This window comes from Ictidomys tridecemlineatus, chromosome 13 (genome assembly GCF_052094955.1).
Source record: "Ictidomys tridecemlineatus isolate mIctTri1 chromosome 13, mIctTri1.hap1, whole genome shotgun sequence".
Classification (NCBI taxonomy): domain Eukaryota; kingdom Metazoa; phylum Chordata; class Mammalia; order Rodentia; family Sciuridae; genus Ictidomys; species Ictidomys tridecemlineatus.
Genome location: NC_135489.1, coordinates 34,676,801 through 34,694,872, shown reverse-complemented (window position 1 = coordinate 34,694,872; position 18,072 = coordinate 34,676,801). Strand labels below are relative to the sequence as shown.

General features: G+C 40.4%; 2 protein-coding genes across 18 annotated transcripts in view; one reads left to right on the top strand and one right to left on the bottom strand.

Moving 5' to 3' along the window:
- The window catches only part of Fhod3 (formin homology 2 domain containing 3), a 428,888-nt gene extending 424,152 nt beyond the window's left edge, over window positions 1-4,736 (top strand). For all 17 annotated transcript variants that reach the window (XM_078030172.1, XM_078030166.1, XM_078030162.1 and 14 more), the window contains one exon: window positions 4,171-4,736. In XM_078030172.1, coding sequence (XP_077886298.1) covers window positions 4,171-4,253 — 83 coding nt within the window. In that variant the 3' untranslated portion in view covers window positions 4,254-4,736. The remainder of the gene's footprint in view (window positions 1-4,170) is intronic.
- Window positions 4,737-11,759: 7,023 nt separating this feature from the next.
- The window catches only part of Tpgs2 (tubulin polyglutamylase complex subunit 2), a 35,059-nt gene continuing 28,746 nt past the window's right edge, over window positions 11,760-18,072 (bottom strand). The window contains exons 5-8 of the mRNA XM_078030160.1: window positions 17,629-17,742; window positions 16,095-16,255; window positions 14,457-14,680; window positions 11,760-12,310 (exon numbers count right to left, since the gene is read on the bottom strand). Coding sequence (XP_077886286.1) covers window positions 12,286-12,310; window positions 14,457-14,680; window positions 16,095-16,255; window positions 17,629-17,742 — 524 coding nt within the window. The 3' untranslated portion in view covers window positions 11,760-12,285. The remainder of the gene's footprint in view (window positions 12,311-14,456; window positions 14,681-16,094; window positions 16,256-17,628; window positions 17,743-18,072) is intronic.

Genomic DNA, 18,072 nt, shown 5'->3' with positions numbered 1-18,072 from the left:
AGGATAGAAGTAAATGCTTATAAGCATACATGAAAAAAAGTACACATGCCTTGTTGGTGAGGCTTCAGATTAGTATAACCACTTTGAAGAGCAGTATGGAGATTACTCGAAAGATTAGAAATGGAACCACTGTGTGACCCAGTTATCATACTCATTGGTATTTATCCAAGAGATCTAGAATCAGCATGCTATAGTGACGTATGCATTATAACGTTTAAAGAAGTGCAGTTCACAATAGCCAAGTTATGGAACCAGCCCAGGTATCAACATAAGAATGGATAAAGAAAATGTGTGTGTATACATAATGGAATTTCACTCAGCCATAAATAAGAATGCTGTCATTTGTTAGTACATGTATGGAACTGGAGGAGAACATGCTAAGGGAAATAAGCCAGATTCAGAAAGTCAAAGGTCAGTGTTCTCTTTTATATGGGGGCTAGAAAGAGATCCTCCTGTCTCAGCCTACCAAGTAGCTGAGATTACAGGGATGCATCACTGTGCCCAACCATTTAAGACATCTTAAACTTCTATACAGTACCTATGATCCTAGGCACACTGCTCCCAGGATAGTAAGTATAAAATCTTTAGTATTTTAAGGGTTAAAAACTTATTTTCAAATCCTGTTCATCATATGCAAAATGATCTGAAGGTGAAAGATCAGAAATAAACTTCTGTCATTTGGAACTAAAGTGGTCAGCTCCTCATCAATATGAAAGATTGTGAGAAAGCATCCTGCCAGCGTTCATCAGGGCATAGCTGTCTCCAGTGTGGCTGTGATCCGAATGTCCAGCCTAAAATCCTCTCCACACTGTGTAGGTGATCAGATTCCTCTGTACACTCAGTAAATGACAACTGCTGTCCTCATGCTTCTCAGATTCAACTTGTTTTAACCAAGAGTTACCATTTTGTAGGATTAAAAAACTTCCTGATCTCTAAGGGTGGAGGAGGAGGAGAGAACTTGTTTTTCACCTGATTCTCCATAGTCCTGTGCTGCATGTTGACTGCAGAGGTGCCCTGCTTCAGAACCCCTCCCCCATCACCATGGCACTGAGCTGTCACAAGTGTCTGGGGCACAGGGTTGCTGTTGGTGCCAGCCAAGAGACCCACACTGTGTGTGGAAGAGCCTTGAAGCAGACAAAGATAAACATCCAGTCTGCTGTTAAAGCAACTTCAGGGATGGGAGCCAGTCACATGGGAGAGCATTCAATGGGATGCAGAAATATGGAATGGAGCAAGACCCAATATGCTCACTTGACAATAACCTCTATTTGACGGAAAAATTATAGAGGTTTAGTTTGTGCAGTTCCACATGCTGCAGCCTACTTGTAAGCACCCTTGTTTTCTTATTCCCTGAGCTCTGTTTTGCTTTTGGGAAACTTTGAGAGTCAACTCCCAACCTGGACACATTCTGTTGCCCTGAGTGTTTCTCCTTATCCTCCTTCCCTGTCAGAACATGACCTGGATCCTCCATTTGCAAGCACTTGGCTCAGGGAAGATGCTCGGGAATATTTCCTGAATGATGAACAGACTAACCATAATGATGGATGAATAATGAATGACAGACGGGCATGGCTTGAATCAGGGCACAAAACTGATTCCAACTGATTTCATCTTTTCAAGTGGTGAAGGAACTAACTTTGACTCTTTAACAAAGGGGAGGGGTCAGTACTCAGGTACTTTTATGTTACACCAAAGAGGGGTCAGTACTCGGGTTCTTGTATGAGCTTTATTGGTATTGATGTGAAGGTCCACGGAAAGTAAGATTCCATTAATGGGGCATGTTTTTCTATGACTACTCATTTTGGGGGGAAGTCATTTGGCAATCAAAGGGAACTAAGCCATGCTGGCTTTCCCCCATGACAGAGGACCCTTGGACCCCAGTCAGAGGGTGAGGGAGGGGGGAGAGGATCCCTCGTGGTCTGAAGCATCAAAACTGAGTGGGAGCCCACAGGGGCAAGCACAGCCTCTGTGCAGTGAGATGGAGAGGCTGAGGCAGCACCATTTAGCTTTGATCTGTCCCTGATTATACTGCATATAGGCCAGCCCAAGGCCTGTGTCTATTAGATTATTACATGAGCTAAAGGCGTCAGTCCTTATGCAGGGTTTTATATGAACTGAACATCAGTTACAGGACTAGAGCAAATGTGTGAACAGAAGCATTTAAGAAACATTTTCAAACACCTTCCATGGATGAAATTCCTATCAGTCTGTGGGGCCCTCTATAGTCTTTCACCCTAGAATACGTTCCTACATACACAGAGATGGCAGTTTCCAGGCCGTGTCTATGCTGCCTTCTATGGTTAATGGAATTTGAAATGCCTGCTAGTACAGCATGCACTTCCTCAGGCAGTATTTTGAATCTTGATAAAGTAGTCTTAGCTGTCTTTCCTTGTTGAGAAGGGGAGAGATTTTAATCTTATTTTCTTCTATTAAAAATGATCTTTCTTTAACAAACACTTTGTTTAAAGCACATAGGCGGTTATTACAAACTAGTGTTTTTATTGCTGCCCCACAGAACAAATTCCATTACTCAGTTATGTGCAGTCTGTCTGCGGTCAAGGCTCTGGAGCCAAACATTTGATCTGGTTAAGTTGGGAGTCTAAGGGGCCAGTTTGGGGAGGGTGAGCGCGTACAGGAGATGCTGCAGATAGATAGGTCTGGGGCCCAAAGCTAGGTTTGGAAATAAGAGTGGTATGATTTGGGGGTACCCTTCACTATTCTTAAGGAATCCAGATTTAATGTCTGAGATTTCCATGAAACTTTCAATTCTTTAAATGTCGATCACCTGATAGACTTGCTATAAATGATTCGTTGACTAATCAATGCATTAGATTCTGGCTCCTATTCAAAGACATTTATTAATAGGTGTTAGTCTCTGTTCATTCCACCATGAGCCTAGGTCTTTCAGTTCTTTTTGTTGTCAACTAAATGAGCTTTTGTCCATGTGTTGATGAGGTAGGGATTGGGGGTGTTGCCTGCATTCCCATGAGGTGAGCCCCTGGCTTCTGGAAAAGGATGATGGAATTGGGTCTGGCAGGAGAAAGGGAAAGACACTAAGGGTGAGCTTGACCTTTGTACTTTGATTAAAAGCCTGTTTTCATCTCAGGGAATGGCTGACTTGGGATTTAGAATGGAAGATAGATCCATGACACAACTCTTTCGAAAATAGAATAAATACCCTGAACTCTGTATAACCTTAAAAGAAATACAGAGCAGGCCAAATGTGATTTGTAAATTAAGGGTAATGTAATTGGTTGATCTGTCAAATGAAAGGACTTATCTAGAGAGGGGCAGCTGCTTTCTCATTCACCCTGATCCAGCCTTTATTTAACCAACATCCAAACTGATCAAACAATGGGAAAAACCATATTGCCAAGATAAACACAAAGTCTGTCAGTTAAATGTAAGCAATGATCCAATTTCCAGCTATGAGCACTGATGAAGGTGACCACTACCCTCTTGAGCTTTGTGTTATTTTGTAGAAAACATCCCCAAACCCACCCAGAAGTTTGGTGGTTTTTCTTCGGTGGTTTTGCTCCTTGGCATCCATTCCATAAGGAATTGCTGATCACTTTAATCATTGTCCCCAAGGGTCCTTTGATAAATTGAGACTGAGACCCATAACACTCATAGAGAAACTCATCCTGTCTGCTGCCCTGGGTCTTTTAACACGTGGCTGCATGGAGCCATGAGTTCTCCATTGTGTCCCTAGCTATCCTTGCTCCTTCTGCAGACCCATAGGGTTGTTGAAGTTTGCTCACCCCCTCACCGTGCACTATTTTACTTAATTTCTGTCATTGAAGTGCCTGCGTTCCCAGGCTCCGTGATTACTTTTCCAGCTCTGTTAACACTTTGTGTGCTGGGTAGAGAATGAGCTCTCACTTGCCATGAGCACTTGTGTAGTTTGCACCTGTTTCTCAGAAACCCATGTGAAGAGAAGCCTCCTCCTTTGTCCCCTCTTTATTAGCCCCAGTCCATGCCCCTTTCCCTTCTGGACAGTATCAGCTTCAGCTCACCCTGTTGTATTCCCAAGATCTTTTCTACCCTGGGCAGGGTGTATTGCAGCATTCCTGAGGGTCCTTGGGGAGGGGAGGCTGGTGTACTGACTGCTGCATGCCTCGCTCATAATACCTCCTTCTCTCCTTGTGTCTCTGGCTGTGATCACTGCAGTGCGAAGGACCCTGAAGAGTGGCCTGACTCCAGAAGAAGCCAGAGCCCTGGGCCTGGTTGGCACCTCCGAGCTGCAGCTGTGACGTTCTTGGGGCACCCTCTGAGCAGAGAGAGGACCAGCTCCTGCTGTGCAGAACCCCTCTGGTGGGGAAGCAGGGGAGACTAGGTGTCACCACTTGGCTTCAGTTGCCTGTTGTGTATTGACGTGGATTTCCAGGAATCTCCTGCACGAACTTTCCTCCTCATGTCAGCCATGTTTCTCTTGTTTCCTGAACACTTGGTTTATTAGTTCCAAAGCGTGACACCTTTTCTGGGCAAGCAGCAGCCCTTTTAAGGAACAAATCACTCCTGTCACAGTTGTTATGGTAATATGAGGCAATCTGATTAGATTCACAGACTGGATCTCCACAACACCAAAATATCCAGATGTTAAACTCCAACCTTGAACACAAAAGAAAGCACAGATTGTTTACCAGTTGTGGATTTTAGATGTACTAAATGTTTATACAAATTCATAAATGTACACCATGTTTCAAATACTAAATAAATAGAGTTTAATGCCAAAATGAGAAAGTTTTTTTGTCTTGGGTGTAGGACCTTATGAAGGCTTGACTCTTTTCGGTTTCATCAGAACCCTTGCTTGGAATGACCTCAGGCCCTTTGGCTGACATTTCATTGACAGAGTGAGTAGCACCAGTGATGTGCTCTTGGACACTCCTGAGCAGGCATAGTCCTTGTTGCAGGATGTATTATCTGCTATTAACCTAATATGTACCACCTTATCTGTGAGGTTTGAGGGTTGGTTTTGATGCAAGAGCACAGTTGAGTGGCTTTTTACACATCTGAACTCTTCTGCAACTCACTTTGTTGCCTTTTTTTTGTTAAAAAAAAAAAAAAAAGTGCCTGAAAATTTACCTAAGTCACCACCAAAATAAAGTTTAAAGCTCTATCTATAGAGAACAGAATTTTACATTTAGAACTTGGCTTTCAAGGTTTTAAAGACCTAAGGTGTCCAGAGAGGAAGGCACTGTGAAGGGCTCTCAGCAATTACAGGACACACTTGGGACCTGGTACCCAGGAAGTGACAGAGACCTCAACAGGAGCTCCTTGGCCCAGGGTCACATGGTTCCCTATGAAGAACCTCTGACTCCAAAACCAGGGAAAGATAAGCCATTGCAGTTGGTGTTTTGAGAGGTTGGAATATTATTCCATCTTTGCTTCACCTTCAAAACATCTGTGCCTTTACATCTGGAATATGTGATTTATAGATAACATGCAGTAGTATTGCCTAAGAGTCAAAATAACATATTCACACCATAGGCTCCTGTGAGTGTCACCACTGATAGACAGCTTTTTCAAGCTGAGATTAGTGAAATGATTCCTGGTGGATGAAAGCACCCAAGGAGAGCCTGGAACTGTAAGTTAAGTTTGTAGAATATAGACCATTGAGTTTATTTAATCACCTTGTTGAAAAGGATACACGGTTGTTAATATTAATTTCCCTTAGGGTCCTAAATAATGTGTAATATTCCACACTTGATTTAGTGGTTTATGAGGGCATTTGCTTGTTACCTTGGCACTGAATACAAACATGGAAAACTATCACATGGGATAGTGATGTATAAACAGAAGGAAGTGCATTTTTGTCACTTTGCATTTCCTATTAGTGAACAAATACTTTGATGCTCTTTTGGGGGCCCTTGTCATTCTGACAGTTGTTGCTTTAGAAGGTCACATTCAGAAGGAATGAATCTAACATTAAGTTTAGGAATTAAAACTTCTAACAAGCAAACAATGTTAACTAATTTCTTGCTTACAGCTAGTGAAGAGGGTCTCTTTTACTGGGAATGGCATTTTGAAAATACTCGCTGTAGAATGGAAGTAACATAGGGCAGAGGCTGCCACCCTCGTCTCCAGATTGGACTCCCCTGGGTGCATAGAGAACTTCCATTTGTGTTCCTCCACCAGAGATTGATATATAGTTGGTTTGGATTGTGGCCTGAATTTTGGAATGTTTAAAAAGTCTCTTCTCCTTCCCCTGGGTTCTAATGTGAAGATGACTGTGGAAGCCATTGAGTCACAAGGTATTTTTTTTTCCCTTTTTTCTTCCCTGGAGTAAGGGTCAGAGATTAAAGATGGTATTTTTGAGATCTTGGGAAAGCCAAATATTTGCTAATACAGAACTGGTTATTAATCACTTTTGTCTATCTAAAATAAACAATAGAGGACTGGATCTCCAGGACAGCTAATTTAGGAGTAGTAAGGGTAGTGCAATCTAGGATATGGTGCCAAGGTGAGCTATGGTGCACTGCTAGGCCCATTTGAGGAAGTTGGGGCAACAGGAAGCTCTTAAAGACGGCAGGGAAAAGTACATGTACTGGTTACAGAGTCTTATCACAGGTGTTGACAGTTCATTAGTGGAGGCTGTTAGGCAGGTGTTCTTATGCTGGTTGATAGCTGTCTTTGTACGGCTATCTGTCTTTGTGTGTGTTTCATGGAGCAAAGTGTGGCTTAGAAAGAATTTCCTGTGGGTTTTTTTTCCTTTTTTTTTTTTTTTTGTATAGGCATAATGTGCAAATGCCCCTCCTTCATGGCCTTTGGGCTCCAAATAGATGTAAAGTGACTTTATTTTGATATCGGTAACTATCTTTTTAAAAAATTTTTATTCTTTTTAGTTATACTTGACAGTAGAATGAATTTTGACATACATACATGGAGTATAACTTCCTATTTTTGTGGTTGTACATGATGTGGAGTTACACTGGTCCTGTATTCATATATGAACATAGGAAAGTTAATGTCCAATTCATTCTACTCTTTCCCAATCCCATTCCCCATCCCCCATCCTTCCCCCCTACTCCCCACCCCCATCCAATCCAGTGAACTTCCACTCCTCCCTCCCTCTGGCTTATTGTGAGTCAGGATCCACATATTAGAACATTCGGCCTTTGGTTTTGGGGGGATTGGCTTATTTCATTTGCCATGATAGTCTCAGTTCCATCCTGATATTGGTAACTTTCATATCATCAAGTTACTGATCAACTAGGACATGTTTGTTTAAAGCCTTCCTCAATATAGTCAATGATGCCAATCTTTTCCCTGCCTTTTGAAATCCAGAAGAAAAAGATGAGTTCATTACTTAACATTTTTCAAGCCCCCTAATATGGGAGGAACACAGGAGTGGTCTGAGACACCACCTCTTGCCAGTGCCTCTCTTTCCTTCACCCAGAGAAGTGCTACTCAGTGGCACGACAGAGATGCTACAGGAAGTGAACCCAGAGGTGTCATTGGTCAGTGTCACAGGGTATTCAGAATGCACCAGGGAGAGTCCTTGTGAGCCCTGCTTGTGGGGTAGCTCTAGAATCTTCTGTTCTAGATCATTTCTCTTCCCACTGGATTGTTCAGTTCTACTGAGGGAATACAGCCATATAAAAAATAAAAAGGTCATACATGAGCCTGGATGAAAAATCAGACTGTATTTTTAAACTTGATAGTTTGGTAGTTTTTATTGAAAGTGGAGGATATTTTCCTTTGCTTATTTCCTCTCTCCTCTTGTCACTCAGTCTGGCTGCCTCTGTTGGTTTTAATCCAGGATATTAAGTTCCCTTAAAAGACCTTTGAGCGGCATCAAAGCAAACGGTACCTTACCCTTACAAGATGCTGTTGCTAATTTTTCTGGTCATTAGTATAGATATTCTTTCACCTTGCCTCCATATGGATGCTGGTAAAATAAAAATTTAAAAAAGCAAACAGTATTTTTGTTGTTGAATACTCCTGGGATTTGATTCCTTTGGAATCTCTCTTTTGCTTTCTGTTTTAAAAATATAAGGAATTAATTTGGAGATGGAGAGTAAGGTTCACAGGGGCTTCAAGGGCTGAAGACCTACTTTATTTTTCTTCCAAGGTCCATTAATGAATGTATGCAGAAGAGCAGGAGCCAGGAATAGAAGACTTGGTTTCTAGCCACTGTTTTTTGGTGGGCTCCATTGTCTGTAGCTCCCAAACTCACTGTTTGTGTTCACAGCCCTGAGATGGTATACCACCAAATGCCACTGTAGTATGCTTAACAATGGCCACCCAAAGGTCCTAATTCCTGAAGTCTGTAAATGTTACCTTGTAAGGGAGATGAGTTTGCAGATGAGATTCAGTTGAGGACCTTGATCTGAGATCACCATTGATTGGGTATGCCCTAGCAATTTGTTATGACAGCCACAGGAAGCTATACAACCACAGCAAATACACATGGAGGACCTGTTATACAGGCAACTCTGCAGGGCTGGGGAAAAAGCCGGGAACTTACCGGGAGCCAAGTGAGGAAGTTACCAATTAAAATTTTAGTTTATCAACCATTCTGAAGCCATTTCTGGTTTTGTTTTGATCAGAAATAATTTTATCAGAGACAAGTAAAAAGAACACTGCATTGCTTAAGGCATGAAATTTCTTCACTTTGCAAAGTAAGGATATAAAAATACATCAAAGAAGATGGTTATTTGGTAGAAAAATGAGTTGTTTGCTAGGCAATTCAGAGGGGAAAGCAAAGTTTGATTTTAAAAAATAATTAAATGTTATTGAAAGTATCTCTGTGAGAGTACTTGATATATATTTATTTAATAGAATTCATAGCCATTCTGTTTTAATTTTACATTTTACAAAAAAATTGAGCATGAGAGGTGCTGAAGACCTTTTCCCTAAGGACACAAGAAGGAAGTGATATATCCTGCTTGTGTCATTAGTTGCTGGTTAGTTTTTATTCTTTTAGAATTCTTAAGACAGCTGCAGGTTGGATAGTCATGGTCAGCTATGCTTCTAGGCACAAAATATGTGGCACACAGTCAATTGGGTGAGATTAAACCAGCCTGACTGCTTGTATCTTTGGTCACCCTTTGGCTAGTCCTCACTGCTCTCATCCCTGTTGTCTGGGAGGCCTGCTCACAACCTATTTTATCCATGTGAGTTGGATATTGAAAACATCTGGGTGGATGGCCTCATTCTGCTTGCTACATTACATCTATCAAAGGTAGGTACTAGATAGGGCCTAGGTGCTAGATGCTAGGGAGCATACAGATATATAATTAAATATGCCATTTCCAAGACCACAAATGAAGATACAGTGTATGATAAAAAAAGATTTTTGAGTCACAGCTAGTGAAAATGGCAAGAAGTAGTATACAAGATAGTATCTGGATATCAATATATTCAGAACATTGGTAATACATTTTATTATGGCTGTTTTCTCCATTAATTTTGCTTGGTTGTCTGTTTCTATTGTTCTTAAGTACAAGGCAGCTCTGGATTTTTGCAAAAAAATTTGAATGGCTGATTCAAGTTTAATCTATTAATGGTTGATGGGACTCCATACCAAGTAGGATGGCTTTCCAGAGTAGTACAAATCTCCATCTCAACAACCATTGGAAGAGACAGGTAAGATGACTGAAGTTCACTGAGCGCTATTGACATGAAGCACTGCATCTCAAAGAGGGCCCTTCTTGTGGGGTGGGGATTTACAGTGCTCTGAGGTGAAGGTAGACTGGAGACCTTTGGGGACAACTATTGGTGTTTAGGCACAGGAGAACAAGGTAGTGTTTTTTTCCCCTCAGTTTTAAAAATTGCATTGTAATTACACATAATGGTGAAATCTATTGTGGCATATTCATACATGAACACAATATAAGCAAGTGTTTTGCAAGGAAAGGTAGAGTAGAGCTGGGTAGGTCACAAGAAAGTTAAATAGAAAACAAAGTTGGGATCACATTACAAAGAACGGGGGGAAAGAAAGTACTAACTTCTTTGAATTAACTAACTTTACCTGTGTATGAGCTCTTTTAATAATCATAGTTAACACTATGGAGGCTACATGTTAAAGAGAGAATGCTCAGATGGAAAAACAGGGTTTTCTAGCCAGGGTTGGCTTAGGCCAAAAAAGAAAATTCATCACAGGATCCCAAGAAAAAAGAGCACAGCTAATGTGGAGTTTTCCCTACCCAGGGTCTGATAAACTGTAAGAAAAGGACAAGAGTATAATGTACAGATAACGCTGCCAGGAAACCTGTGAGTGGCTACTGAATTGGACAGAAAAAGGGATTTATAATCCCTAGAGCAACTGTTAAAATCTAAAACAAAGTAGAGATTGAAAACTGACAAATTGAATTATTTAAAAATTAATTATAATTGGATGAGTAAATAGGGGTGTAGATACATGGTCATGATTTCAAATTGTTGAAAAGTAGGTTTTGAATGCAGGGTTTCAATATACTATTTATCTTTGTAAATGTTTACTACTCTCTATAATAAAAAGTTTAGGGAAAAAATACATTATTCAGAAACTTAAAAAGGATCATTGATCCCTTTTATTCCATTCTTTATATATTCCTTACTGGATTCTCCAGACTTAGCACTATTGTTACTAGTCCAGTTGATTAAAAATCCTGAAACTCGGAACCTTGCTTAGCAATTTTGATTTAGTAGGTGTGGAGTAGGATCTGGGTACCTTCCTTTCTACGACTCCAGTGACACTGATACATGTTTGGAAGTTTGGAGAGCATAGCTTTGAAGGATAGATTCTATGGGATGTCACGCACAAGCTGACCTTATTCATCTCTATTCATGGCTTGGTTACCTCCCTGCAAGCTGCATGACAGGGAACTTAATGAATGAATGATTTTGACTACTGTTTACTGAGGCATTCTGCCATTCATTTTTATTTTATACCTTCAGCATAGTGTCTTTTTCCTGGGCAGCTGATTTCTTAGAGTGTACATTGCCATTTTAATTGCTTTAGTTTCAAAACATAAACCTCCCGGGTGTGTTTTCCTCATTTAACAAATTCAATCTCCATATTGGGCCAGCTTCACAGGTAGGTGACCTGTGTAGTTGCACAAGAACCCACACTTGGATGGACCTCACATTTGGTTTTCTGCTCTTGCCTGACTTATCCTTGAATTTGTGTTCTGTAAGTGAAGTCTGCTGCAATAATGGAACAAAAAACAAGGGATGTGTTTGTCCACTGTTCCTCAGTGCCTCATGCACAGATAGCATTTAGAATGCTCTGAGAACACAAGATTCCTGAGGGTCCATACTGTGGCAGAGCTCAGAATAAAAGCAGTGAAACTTATGTAACTGAATACAGAGTGCTGGGAGCTCCAACAAGTCATGCTTTCCATTTGAACCAGACTTGCTAAAACACAGAAAGAAGGCAGTGGTATGCTAAGAAACACAAATAACCAAGGAACCCCCATCATACACATTCTTTATCATATGTTATTTCCCTTTAGCTAACTACTTTTGCTGAAAAGGATGACAAAGAAGAAAAGGAAAACATAAAGCAGTCCATACTTCCTTTTTTAAGTCCTATATTCATCAGTAAGCTAGAGGTCGAGTGTGTTAAAACGTGCACATATCAAGAAGGGAAATACTGATTGAGTTTTGTGTGATTTTTCTACTGTTCTGGTAAGAATAAAATACATATGCACATAGTATATATACACATAAGTTTGGGAAAAGCAAATTGTGTAAATTTGGTGATTCTACATGGGTAAATGCTTTTATATTTGGAATTAAAGTGCACAATATAAAAAGAATGGTAAAATGCATACTAATTTAAAAATTTTAATTTTCCTTGTAACAGTATTAAGGAGCAAACAGAAAACATCACCATAATAAGTTGTAGGAAACCATGGAAGAAAGGAAAAGAACATTTTAGGGCCTTTAATGGTAGTTTTTCTGATTTTTGAACAAGAGGTTCACATCTTCATTTTGTACTGAGTCCTGCATATGATGTAACCAGCTCTGCTTTTTCATCACTCTTCCTTCTGAGGCAGGTCTTGAGCTTTTCTTTATCCTAACTGCCTTCCTTCTACAGTCTTTGGAAGACTCCCATTGATTGCCACTGGTTTGAAGGACACCATTGCTCTCCTGGTTCCTCTGTTGTTTCACTTATGGAATCTAGAACTGGACCCAAACTGAACTGGTCCTCCAATGGGCTCCTCAGGTACTATAGGAAGGACATCTGTCGCAATGAAGAATGACATGCCTTCTCATTTTCCTTCTAACCTTGTCTTGAAGAAGCAGTCAAATGCTGGACTGGTGCTGTTGGACCTCCCTTGAATTGCTGCACATTTATAAATGCTCAAAATGTAATAACCTAAACAATTAATTTAAAAGGGGTAAAACACTTAAATTAGGGAAAATTTGACACAGGCATGTACTTGTTAAAAAACACAAAAACATTTGCATGTCCAGGCTGAATTATATAAATGGTTAGCTATGGAACTGCAAAGCCCAGAGGTGCTGCTATTTTAAATATTTTCCATTAGAAGTGAGCCAGAATAGCTGACATGCTCGTGTATTTAAAGCAACTGAATATGCTGTTATTGTGTGTTTTCTTTTGGGGAGGCAGTGTTGGGGATAGAGCCTAGGGCCTTGTGCATGCTGTGAAAGTGCTCTACCACCAAGCCATGTCTCTAGCTCTCCCAAAGACTTTTGAACACTAGTATTTTAAGACTTAGAACCATTACAACAGTGGTGAAGCACCCATGATCCTTGAAGGCCAACTCTTTACCTTGTTTTCCTCAGGGGCTGTGTGAAGTAGTAGATGGAGGGGAATTGAAAGCCTCTTATTTCATATCTATCACTATATAATCAGCAATCAAAACAAAAATTTAAAACTTCATAAGTACTCAAAGTGGTGTCAGAAGTGCAGGTGGGCAATTGTGGGGACTTCTTTAAGCTCCCTGGTGGGCCATGGAAGAGCAAAGCCCTGGACTGATTAGCAGATTGAGGTCTACAAAGAAGACAGTCTAGACAATAATGGAAGAAAAGTCGGGAAAGAATGAGTGAGCCAGTCAGGACTGAAGTGTACAGATGTAGAAGGTCCTGCCTCTCACTATTCAGAAATGTTATTTTCCAACCTTTGGAATTTCAAGAAAAAAACTACAGCCACTCAAGGATCCTGAGGCTGCGTGGGTGATAGGATTTCCCTGCTGAGAAGTAGAGTGAAAGTTTGCTTGTGCCCACTGTCAGGGCTGCAAAGTTAGAAAACATTCTTAATTGAAAGCCTGAACAACTCTGTAGAAATTCCATTAGATGTATATAGTAGGTAAATTCAGGTTTATCTTGTGTCAAATATTAGGCACATGTGGGCTGGCTAGAGGTCTAATACCCCTACGTGTCTATGGGGAAAATGATTTCTGAATTACAGGAAACTTGCAAAGGAATCTTGGAATTCCATCATATTCTAAAGGTTTTCCCATCCTAAGTATGGCCAATGACAAACCAGGGTGGGACTAGACAAGTCACAGCAGGTAGAAAGCTGCTGTTAATATTAACTAGTTTCTTTAAAACTCTATGAAGAGTTTTCCAACATGATGCCTGGGTGTTTTTACTTTTAAAAGGTTAGAATAAAGTACAGGAATACATCTCAAATTTTTGGCAAATGTGTAAACATCACAAAATGGAAAGCAAACTTTAAGAAACTAAAGAAAAATGAACAGAGTGAAATGTATTAAGAACATACAATTGAATCTTCTAAAGTTTTTATGAAACACTGCAACCCATTAAGTTTGGGTATCAACAAAAGAAATTAACTAATCTGAGTATGAAAATATTCTACTGCAGTGTTGTCCAAAACAACTTTCTGCAGGGCTGGAGTCGTGGCTCAATGGTAGAGCACTTGCCTGGCATGCATGAGGCCCTAGGTTTGATCCTCAGCACCACATATAAATAAATAAAGATCCACTGAAAACTTAAAAAATTATATACAAAACAACTTTCTGCAAAGAATATGTTCCATATCTTTCTACTGTCCAATATTTAGTCTAGTAGCCATGTGAATACTTGAAATGTGGCTAATGCTACTGAGGATATGAATTTTTCATGTAAGTTTTTATGCCACCTGTGACTAGTTGCTACAGATTGAACAGTGCAATTCTAATGCTTCAAGGGTCAAAACCAGGGGTTTTTTGGAGGACTTTTCTAGCTAAGAGATTGAGGGTTGGGTACAGATAGAAAAGAAAGCTCAATAGACCTCTCTGGTCCCTTATAGAACTTAAATTCACAGCTTTTGGAGGCAGGGACTGGAAAAACCCACTGTGAAGAACTCTTGGGGATAAAAACTCAGGATGCCCTTCCAACCCCTAGCTAATGTTGGGGTGGTGGGTGGATAAAATGGCTGAAATTTTGGTCACTTGGGAAGATGCCTACAGTTACATGCAAAATCTGAGGTTGGGGCCATGTGTGCATGGAAATCACTGCTGTGGGGCTGGTGGAGAGCCGATAGTGGGGGTGCTCACTTCCGGACAGGGTTTCCAGGTCCAGAGGAGGGTTTAGAGGTAGTAGGACCCGAGGGCCCTTTCTGGCCACCTGCAGGCTGCACAGCCGCTTTCTTTTTTGGAATTAAGGGCTTGTTCTTGCTCTTAAACACTTTGCTAGGATCCAACTTGTTCACAAAGGAGTCGGTCTCTTCTGTGAGCAGATCTGTGTTGTAGGTGATAGGTTTATACATGCTGAACCATTGCTGGAAGGCAGAATTGGGAGAGAGGGTCACAATCCAAAGGAACAATGCTATTCTTTGTGCTCTTTAGTTGGGGCATAGGGTTTGAAAGCTGAGGACACGAGAGTACAAAATCTGAAACTCATATCAATTGGTAAAATCCATGCACAAATCTAAATCCAAAAAAATGCCAAATTGAGCACATGTCTGATCCCAAGCATTTCAGATAAGGGATATTCATATAAGTTTTTATGAAAAACTGCCTTGAATAATCTGTTAGATCTTCATTTATGCCAAATGAAAACTTGGCAAGACACAATGCTGCTTTATGAGGCATCCCTAATAACCTCTAAATAAATGTAGTATGAAAACTAAGACCTTGAGTATGCTGTTTTCTTCTTGACCTAGGGATCGGTGTCCTTCCACCTGCCCTTGAAGTAGCAGTCCCCACCAGCACCATTCCCCCAGGGGAAGTAAGACAAGAGGCTGGTGCAGCCTTCCTGATGGAAGATGTGTTAGTGCTCTCTTCCTTACTGGCTTTCTAAGCTGCTGAGGGCAAAGGGCATCCTCATTTATTGACTTTTCTTTGATCACAACCAATCACAATGTTTACCTGATGGAAGGTGTCAGTATGGGATATTTGAGGAAAATGAAGCTTTCTCAATAAACATAGTAATATAGTGCCAGAGATGAGTCCCTAATTTCTTGCTAATTTAGTGCTGTGAGAAACTACCATCAAGGGGCCCAGACCAGCTCATTCTAGTCAAAAGTTCTTCTTGCCACACTGGGTGTTTTCAAACCAGGGATTGTATCAGTATTACTTGTCATCTGTGTGTTTGAAATGGTGCCCAAATGTGTAGTATAAATGAGTCAATCCATTTGACGGAATACTTGATAGTCATTAGACAGGACAAGGCAGTCTACCTCAACTGATGATGGACTGTTTAGTGAAAAGAACAAGTGAATAGTATATTATACTTGTGATTTAGCAAAAAGGAACCAAAAATCATATGCTTGCATGTGTTACATGCAATGAGTATCTCTGGAACCATACATAAACTGGTATCCATGGCTGCCTCTGTGGAAGTACACTGGGAGAATAGGAAAAATTGATTTACTTTGCACTCTTTTGAGTACATATATTTGCCAATCCAAAACAATCAATTAGATGTCAGCCCCCAGTAACAATCAAAGATGGAAACATCCCAGGTAATTCTGAGGGTCAGCTATGTTGGAGTCACTTGACTAGATCAATATTATGTGACACTGTCTACTTAACACTATAATCAGACGCCTTGCTTTAAAATCACATTTCCTGGGTTCTATCCCAGATCTCTTAAATGTGGAAGTTGAGAATCTGCAATATAATAATTTCCTCAGAAGATTCTGATACAAATCATACTCTGAGATGACAGGTGTTCCCCCTCCCAGTCCTTACCTTGGCCTGTGGGCTAATGCCATATCTGGTGAAAGCATACTGCCACTGAGGCAGGCCCAGGTGGGTGATAAGCAGGCGATAATAGGCAGTAAAGGTATCTGTGAGAAAATGCCAGTATAATGCTCTGTCCAGAAACCAGATCTCAGTGTCTTGGGCTGATGCTAAAATAGTAGACAAAGGAAGTAAGTTAACACTTATTTCCTTGTAACCATAAATTAGTCAATATATACTCATGATTTTAAAAAATTCAATAGTAAAGGATATAAAATAAGGTAAAAATTCCACTTTTTCCTCTTCCAACCTCCTAGTCACATTCTCCAATGGCCATTTTTACAAATTCTTGATCAGCCTCTTTCTATCTGCCGGGCACACACTGTGGTCTCAACTTTCCTGATAGAGGCAAACTCTGAATGGCTCAGGCTTTTTTGGAGGTCTTTCTTGGGAGCCAGAAATGCTGTGAAAAACTACTATAATAGAGTCTCTGATGTTCTGGGTGACAGGGGCATTTTCATACCAGCTCCTGCCTTACACCTGTTTCTGATCTTCCAATCTTATTAGCTCACTGGTTCATCTGTTGTCTATACAGCTATAACATCTCTCTAAGAGATTATCTGGTCTCTTCCTTTTTCAAAACTGCTTATGATCATAAAAAAATTTTCATTTGAATCTCTCCAGTCTAAGTAATCCAGAATGATAGACCACTGTCTTCCACGTTATGTCTCAATTTCTTTGCTTGGCTTTCCAAGCTCTGCATATGAGAGAGCAGTTAGCCTTCAGGTTTCCTCTCTACATCCTCTAGATGGTTCATGTAGAGCATTAACTTGGAATAACAATTTCATGACATGGTTTTTGCCACTCCCTGCAGTATCTAATTCCAACTACAGTTCAAGATGCAGCTCAAAATCTGTTTGCAAAGATTCTTCAAGTTGGAGATAATCTCTCCTTCCCCCAAAGGTAAATCCTGGTGTCTATACATTCCCCTCTCATCTACTGAAAATGGCTTGCCTTTGTCCAGTTCTGCAGTTTCAGTCTCAAGGTCTCAACTGCCTTTGGGTGGGGGTAGCAGTTACTGCTCAAGGGTACAGAGCCTCACTATCCACTACTGATCCCCCTTTCTCATGATTTCCCATCTGGAATTTTGAGGTTTAATAAATCAGGTTTTTATTATTATTAACTGGCCTAGATACAGAAGTATGAAACAAAGATAATGTGTTTCCTGTATGTTTACTAAAAGTATGAGCTTGCAGGGAAGGGTCTATAAACAGAAGGACTATTTCTTTTAGTTTATCTCACCTATTATCTGTTGACTGTTTTGTAGTAATTCACATATGAAGATGGCTAAAGAAGACTTAAAAATTAGCCTACAGGGGGTGCTAGAGAGGGTCAAAGGGGCTTTCTAAGTCTTGGCACACAGAAAATCTAGAAGCACTTCAAGAAGCCAAGGAAGTATGTGCCTTTTGTGTGATGGCTGACAAGCAGTTAGGCAAGATCACACCCAGACTAGAAGACTACAGCATCCCATTGTGATTCTTACCTGGCTTCCCACTTTTGTAAACAAGGCAAACCTTCCCATTCCCACTGCATGAATCCAGCTCAAATATCACACTGCGAGAGTCAAAGTGAGGCTTCTCTGGCTGGTCCTCACTGGCTGCAAACAAACAAACTCATCTCAAACATACTATTAAGTAGTATTTTCCAAAAAATTCTATAAATTCCTGATCTCATTGATGGATTAGGCCTTCTGACTGGGCTGTCCCATTATCCATAGACATGGTTAGAGAATTTGGGAGTGGTACCACATAAAGTCAGAACAAGTTGAAAGACCTGATGCTGACATTGTTTTATTCTTTTATCAGGGATTGTTTATTATGTAAAAATAGGATATCATACACATTATCTGAATCTTGCTTTTTATACAATAATACCATATGGAAAACCCTTTAACCGATTCATTCTTTTAGTGGCTGCTTGATGGTTT